Source organism: Cokeromyces recurvatus (genome assembly GCF_025118155.1).
Source record: "Cokeromyces recurvatus strain NRRL 2243 chromosome Unknown BX663scaffold_4, whole genome shotgun sequence".
Classification (NCBI taxonomy): Eukaryota; Fungi; Mucoromycota; class Mucoromycetes; order Mucorales; family Mucoraceae; genus Cokeromyces; species Cokeromyces recurvatus.
In genome coordinates this window covers 321,040-329,285 of record NW_026251390.1, presented here as the reverse complement: position 1 = coordinate 329,285, position 8,246 = coordinate 321,040, and the positions used below count along the sequence as shown (strand labels likewise).

The window sequence follows — 8,246 nt, the reverse complement described above, 5'->3', positions numbered from 1 at the left end:
ATACTATTTATGCTTTTATTTATTTATCTATTTATTGATTTTCCAGTTTAAATAAAATGATTGAGTTACAGGTAGAAAAAATAAAATAAAATAAATAGATTCTATAACTACATAGAATGTATACCATTTAAGCTGATACTTTTTCTTTACCTTTAGTAGTGTTCTTGATTATCTCTTCTGTTGTATTCATTGTTGAAAGAGGTGGCATCATAGGCTTCGCTTCTGGATTACCATGTTGACATACAATACATTCCTGTATATATCCAAGTTGTTGTTCTAAACATTTTGTATGAAAACCATGGCCACAATGAAACAATACATAGCGTTCATCATCATCATCATCATCATCATCATCGTCATTCTCTTCTATTGGTTTTTCATCTTCAAATCCCCATGCCAAAGGTGGCTGCAATAATGTAAGATCTAAAATATTTGCACCACAAATCTCACATACAGCTCGTGCTGGTCGCCATCCTTTACCACGCTTTTCTACCATATCCTGTAAACTACTAAACACATCTCGGTCAAATAACTTATTTGTCATTTCAAGCAGCTTTCCCTCATATTTATAAGTATCTAACATGCTTAAAAATACATCCCTAAAGTCTGCAAAGGTCGTTTCACCTCGTGCCTGAGAATGAATTAAACGTAATAATAATCGTGGTAAGGATACTTGAGGTGATGTGGATAGTAACAGAGATGTTAAGATGGATTGTACAAATAATTTAAATGAAGATGTAATACGTTGGTGAATTTCAATTGGGACGTATTGATGATCATTTTCTCCACCTAAGGTATTATAGATCTCAATAGAGCCCTCAACATAAGCATCTAATAATTGGAACCATAGTGTTTCTACTTGATCATTATGTACAAATTCATGGTGGCTTGTTGAATCATCTCCTACTGAACTATCTTCATAACTTAATTCAGGTATATATGCCTCATCAGAACCTGTCTGGTAAGGTGTCGTTGCTGATATGTGTGTTCTACTACTATTTTCACAAAGTCGTGTACTCACTCGTAAGACACCATTTAACCCTATGAGAGAACTAGATATCATGCTCAATTCTTCATAGCTCCAATTACTATCTTGAGTTGTTTGATGCTGTTTTAAGATTTGTAAAATGGTTGTATTTTTATCTTTTGCCACATGCAACATCTTTTCAAGTGCTCCTTGTGTATCACCCTTCTTTTCCATAATCCAAACGACTGCATCCATGACTCCATACTTTTCACAACTTTTAAGCGCATTATCTAATGGAATAGTTGTATTTAATCTTGTATTAAAATAATTATAGACACCGGAAGGATCAAAACGACACATGAGTTCAATGTAACGTTCTTGAATAGATACATCTACAAGAGAGGCATGGGCTTCTATCATTTGTCCTTGATGCATACCATTTGATAACAATGGTTCTTCTTCTTCTCTTTCTTCGCCTTCTTTGCCTTCTTCATAAGGCTCTAATAACCCTCTTAGATATGAAAATAGATGTTTATCTGCTGTAGCATGATGCTCATCATCGTCAAATTCTTGATCTTCTTCTAAACGGCGTATAGCATCAGTATGATTGCCATTCATAAAGTTTTCCACGATATAGGCCGTCTTTTGTCCATCAATTTCAACAAATTGTGAAATACGAATCATAAAGACACGCTTTACTTGTTCCTTTTGCTGATCGTCAAGTTCGGAAGAAGTTAATAGGTTTGTAAAACAATCAAAGACTTGGTTGCGACGTTCATCATCCTTAAGATAGGCCTCAACAAGTTTACCATATTTTTTATCACGTCGATATACATCCTCAAGTACCTTCCAAAATCCAGCATCTTCATAGAGGACCACAATTTGCTCTTCATTAGCAGGTGTATAGACGGTTAAAAGCTTTTGTACAGCTCTTTCACGTTCAACACGTGTATCTGGATCATGATCTTCGGCAAGCCTTACAAGAACCTTGTGTAAGGTCTTTGGAGGTAACAAGATAAATGTTGTATACATATGTAAATTGGAAGCAATAAAGATGTAGAGTAAAATAATGTTTTCATTCGAGACATAATCATATGGGTGATCAAGGAAGGAGGGTATAGGCCGAGTGTTGGCACTAATAGAATGTACAGTGGAAGCTGAAAAGGATTGTTTAGGTCTTGGTGGTGGAAGTGGTAGACCATTCCCTGTTAACCCACCCCCCATAACATCAAGTAGTGTATTAATGATGATTTGTCGTGAAATAACTTTACCGGGAACCTCATCTTCAAACTTGGAGCTCAGGATATCTTCACCACCATTGAGCCAAGGATCTTGAAAGGCAACTTCCATAGCTTCCAAAAAATGTTTAGTACTAAATCGAAGTAATAATCTTAGGTAAGGATAAGTAGGCTCAGAGACACCTTCCTCATCATCAGCGGTTAGGATCAATTTACCTCCTACAGGAGGCCAAACCATACAACGACCTGAAAATACAAATGAATACACAGCACTGCGAGCGTCACTAGCTTCATTAAGAGTCAGCATCGAGGACCCTTCAGGATAAGATCGGCCTGTCAAAATTAACTTTAGGTAATCAAACAATTTTTCTGCATTTTGTCGTTTATGACTACAATCTTGATTTTGGGCTTCTTCACGTAAGACACTCCGAATCACTTTGAGCATCTCTACAACAGGACTTACATAATCATGCATACTTTTATTCCAAACATACATCATAGCTTCATACATGCCCTCCCGATGGCACATACTTACAATTTGATCAATGTCTAGATAGTGAGGATTGACATGCCAAATAACTTGCTCCAGTTCATTCAAAAGGCGCTTCTTACTGTAGTGATCAACAAAATCCTTCATAATGGAAGGTGGTATATCGGGCACACGATCTCCTACAATAAAGGGCTCTAAAACCTCTAAAAACACTCCTTGGACGTTATTTTCTAAAAATCTTTCATAGACCGTATCAAATAAAAATTCTGTTTGATTCATACTAAGACAGGCTTCAATACAGTTCTTTGCCAACTCATAGAGTACTACTAGCTTATCATGTACAACTTCGTTCGTCATACCGCCATAGACATGTTCAGATGAGAATGCATAGTTTAGTGAAGCCAAAAGAAGATCCATAAGCTGCTCTCCAACAAGAGTCTTTCTTTCCTTTTCATCTTCAGGGAGGCCGACAACAGTTTGAACGCCCACACCATTATAAAAGGAAGTAGCAAGTTCAATACTTTCTATAAAATCGCCGGCTTGGACAAGAGCCAGAATACGATCTGCCCATGAAAGTAGTGTACCTATATAAAGTTGTTGCATACCTAATAAAAACAGTTTCCCTTTATAGCTCTTGATAGACCCAAAATAAGCCATTTCAATTGATCTAGGGTTAGCAGTTTCAGAAGATTCAGTAGAAGTCAAGTCTTGCAAGGGCTGATTAAACCAATCATGATAGACCAACTGCTTAGTTCTAATACTTGTATGTTGCGTTTCTGTCATACTTTTAGGGTCAAAAAGGATCATTTCCTCATTAGGTGTAAATAATACAATTATCTTTTAGACAAAGATAATAATAATAATAATAATAATATATATTTAGTTATCTTCCCTTAGGTCATTTTATTTCTTTTTACCTGTTTATTAATCCATTGAATTGCTACAATTGTATCTCTACATTTCCATTCACCAATTTTAACAAATTCTAATTGAATACCTCGTTTATTTGTTTTAGGTGGAGTCGCAGGTAATCTAGTTACTCTTCCATTTTGCGTAACATATTTATTATCTTGATTAACACTAATACGAATAATAAAAAGATGCTTTCCCCATGCAAAAGCAAGCATAGGTTCTAACGGTAATGAATTGTCTTTACCTACATACATGTATAAGTATATGGGAATAACGATAAACAATAAATAACTCTTTTCTTGTTTTTTTTCACCTTTTACAAATTCTTTAGTTATAGTATTATTTCTAAGTTTGGTTGTCGGTAGCCATGCCAAGCAACCAGAGAGTGTCTCAACATTTACTGATGACCCATTTTCGATGTCTATTTTATGATCTAAATGAACAGAAGATTCTCTGGGTTTTAGAAACTTGTAAAGTGTTTGTGGAGTAGGCTTTAAACCTACAATAATTAACTAACAAAAAACAAAAAAAGAAAAGAAAAAGGATTAAAATAAGAAGTCGATATTTGTATTATAATTACCTTGTATGGTTTTAGTATAGCGACAAGTCCAAAATTTTCAGCAGGATGGGGTATCTGACCAAGAGGTAAGGGTTGCATAGCAAAAACAGTATTAGGTTTTCTTGGTTTTGTAACTAGTAAAGGTGTTTGTAAACGAGATCTTGCAACAACAGATTGAATCTTAGGAGTCAATGATATGTTTTGGTAACGTCCCGAAATGCGGGTGGTATCGACTGCATTGACCATGATGACCTTATATAAAACGTGATAAAAAGCCATTCCTTGATCATCTCCTGATACAATATCAGATTTTTTGACTCCTACAAAACCAATATGTAAAATAGCTGCTCCTTTTACATGACCCTCCTTTCGAGGTGCTTGATGATGAGGAGTTGCTAATGCACCAGCTACTTGACTTGGTGAAATGGGATCAATGGTACGTATAGGTTGATGAGGTCTTCGAATATCCCATATAACAATATGTCCTTGGGCATGACCACAAGCAATTGTTGTATGATCAGAAGATATAGCTAATGATGTTACTGAGCCTAATTCGATAGCTTTATATATGTGCATATATTTAGAATAGATTGAAGTTTATATAATATAATGTACTATTTTACCTCGAGCACTTTCACCAAGTATGCATTTTAAATTCTGGGAGTAGTCATAAACAAATACTAAACTACGAGTTGTACCAATGGCGATTACACCACTAACAATGATAACAGAAACCAAGCCATTCTCCTTTTTCATTTGATCAGAATAAAGTTGGGATGATATTTTTATGAGTGGTGTCCATTTAAATGCATCCCATGGCTCTATATTTTCTTTCTCAGCTGTTGTATTTGATTGATTTTCTAACGTATCAAATGAAGATTGAGGAGAACTAGTACCCGAATCTAAATATTGTAGTGAAAGTTGGCTACTACTGATAGGGGAACTGAAAGATGGACGCTTAGATGAAGAAGCAGATAAAAAGGATGGTGTTTCTGCTGCTATTTTAGATAATTCAGAAGGAGAATTCTAAATACTAATGTTAGTAATAAAAAAAAATACATTTCTTTCTTCTTTGTGACTCACAAAGTTTAATAGGCTTGAACCTGAATCATTTACTGTATCAGAAAACTCTTCTTCCTCTTCTTCTTCTCCCGATGATTCATTTAAAATACTCTCCAGACTAAGATAATTAGCTATAATTTTGACATAATTAAAACATAAAATACATTTATATCTTATTATTATTTACCTTTTTTTACAAATTCTTCATAAAGCCCAATTTCCTTTGTGATATCATCTAATAAATTAAGTACTTTCTCCTTCTTCTTTTCACCAATATTTGACTGAGTCATGTTATTAACTACAAGAGGGCCTCCATTAAGATGAATATACAAATCATCTCTAATTTTATAAAGTCCGTTTAATCGCGTTTGAATCATTGTGTCAGATACAACTGGTAGATCTAGTTCGGGGATTCGAAGTGCATAAAACTTTTGTTCTAATAGTATAAGTGAGGGAACACCATTAATAAGACGAGTTTGATATGGAACAGCGTTCAGCACTTTCAAAAGTGGATCCGGCTGTTGTTGTTTCTGCTGCTGCTTTTGATGATGTTGCTGTTGTACATGCTCAAGAAGTTGAGGTGACAATAAAGCTTGATTAGAGAAATTGGACCGAAGAGGTGTATTAGGTCTGAATAAAGGAAGAAAACTAAATTAGAGAATTGAAATATAAATAAATATAAAAAAAAAGATTAAATGTAAGACCTACGTTGAATATTCTGAATTAATAGATTGTGATCTTCTATGGCTCATGTAGTTCTTTAAATTAGCCAAGTATTTATCAGCTAATGCACGATCTTCTAAAGCTGCTCGTAAATCATCTGGTAACTCTGCAGTTGCAGTATCGAGATCAATATCTATATGATTAAATAATTCTTCATCTTCATCCGAGCTTTCTTCAAGTACTTCTTTTAATAATGTATCATAATTTCTACGAAATTTTATAGTACTTGTACTTGTACTAGGTTCCATTACAGGTGATTCTATTTTATCATCGGCATCTTTTTCATCTAAATTCATGTTGAAAAAGGAATTAAATTGAGATAGCTCTCTATAAATAAAAAAGGGATATAATAAAAGAATAATCCTTTAATGTAAGCCGGGTCTCAAAATTTGTATGCAATTTTTTTTTCTTTTCTAAAAAAAAAAAAAAAAAAAAAAAAAAAAAAAAAAAAAAAAAAAATCAACAGACTATAACTTTATTTATTACATTAAAAACAGTGCCAAAGGACGGTTTTTGAAATTGAGGGGCGAAAAATAAAATATAAAATGGGAGTACAGCCAGTACGATGGATATTGTCGTATCAGATTAGCTTAAATTGTCGTAATGTTTTCCTCTTCCTGAGCTCTTCCTTTTGTTTAATACATTTTTTTGTTTCTGGTTTGAGTCATGGATAGATCTTATTTATTAAGAAGATGGGCGCAATAACCTGTACGACGAGAAGGGTACGAAAAGTTTATGATCCAATGGAGAGTGTTCTAACTGAGATAGCATGTTCCTAATATCTTTTATATTTCTATTTTATTGAACCAAAGACGACCCGAATCCTTTAACAAGGTTATAAAAATAAATATTTAGAACTGACGCGATATCTTATTTAGTTGGCACGTTTAGATGATTGGATATCAATAAGTTTAATATTATTTACAGAATGTTAGATACAGAGTTTTATTCTATGTTCAGGCTTATAGTTTGTCCTGTATTATATAATTCATCTTTTATAGTATTAATTATGCTTATATTCAGAGCTTGTTCTATAACAAATCTCATAAAAAGATTCATATATACTATAACCCAACCGATATAACAAAGTATATCATTTGATATTCCAATATAGCTTATTTATAATAATAATAGTAAATATTAATATTAATATTAAAAGAAGTAGCCTTTTTTTTTTTTGACCGACATATATAATATTAATCTTTTTCTTTTTCTTTTAATACTTCTTTTTTTTCCACAGCCAAATCATTAAAGTTTTTTATTTAAAATGCATAAATCTAATATTGTGAATGAAATACACAAGTTGTAAAAAAGAAGTGTTCATACTTGTTTTAAAAGTAAGTCATCAGATAAGACAGTCTATTGCTATCGTGATCATGGTAATAAAAGAAAAATAAGACACAAAAACTATAGTATAGATAGGACACTTTGCATAAGAAGCTTGACTAAAAGTGCAAAATAGATAAATGATAGTATGATCGTATGTTGGTAGTTTATTATATATATACTTGGAATTATGACACAGGTTGTCCTTTAATATGTAATACATTTATTCTATTAGTACGTAACATATGATTCTTTTGTCTTTTTTTTTCTGTTCAAATATATATTATAGACTGTTCTATAATCTAACAATAAGGATTACAAAAAAAAATGAAAGTAAGTTAAAGTAGTAGTAGTGGTGGTGGTGCTAGTGGTAGTAGATAATACTGGTATTGTGTAGTGATTATTAACATTAGTAAGGATGTGTTGGTAATAGTATTGTAGTTGTAGGTATAAATGGCGGTGGTGGTATAAGTAGAGTGTTTATAGTAAACATAGCCCTATGTGTATCCTCTATTTCTGATGAAAGTAACACGGGTGTTTGGAGAGTGACTAGAATTCGCAGCATATTTAGCCCAAGCCTAGGCTGTGGAATCGAATCACTTCAAGGGTTCCCCACCAAATCAAATGAACCCTTAATTTTTTTAATTATGCTTATTTTTGTACTACACCAGCAACTCCTTTTTTTTTTCTTTTTACACCAGCAGTAGCATGAATAATGATGTTTTAGGACTATATTTTACCAAGCAATGGTAGTAGGTACAGGAGGAACAGTAGTAATCACAACTTTGCTATTATTAACTGATACTATTATAGTCAGATCATATACCAGAAATAAATTCTTTAAACGCTTCCCACCTTTTTATATACATATGTATATATCGTATGGATGTATGTTATATACCTTGGTGCCATTATGGTTATCAAGCCATAAAAAGATAATAAAGTGTCTAAAAAGTCTTATTTTAAGCA

General features: G+C 33.0%; 1 protein-coding gene across 1 annotated transcript; it reads right to left on the bottom strand.

Moving 5' to 3' along the window:
* BX663DRAFT_448891 (Golgi CORVET complex core vacuolar protein 8-domain-containing protein) lies at positions 1 to 6,351 on the bottom strand. Its single transcript, XM_051523718.1, has 8 exons — positions 5,937 to 6,351; positions 5,416 to 5,876; positions 5,250 to 5,359; positions 4,790 to 5,192; positions 4,188 to 4,726; positions 3,921 to 4,119; positions 3,613 to 3,851; positions 1 to 3,532 (listed from the first exon to the last, which is right to left on the bottom strand). The coding sequence occupies exons 1-8, from the start codon at positions 6,245 to 6,247 to the stop codon at positions 128 to 130; spliced, it is 5,667 nt and encodes a 1,888-aa protein (XP_051385934.1). The 5' UTR covers positions 6,248 to 6,351; the 3' UTR covers positions 1 to 127.
* Positions 6,352 to 8,246: the final 1,895 nt, after the last annotated feature.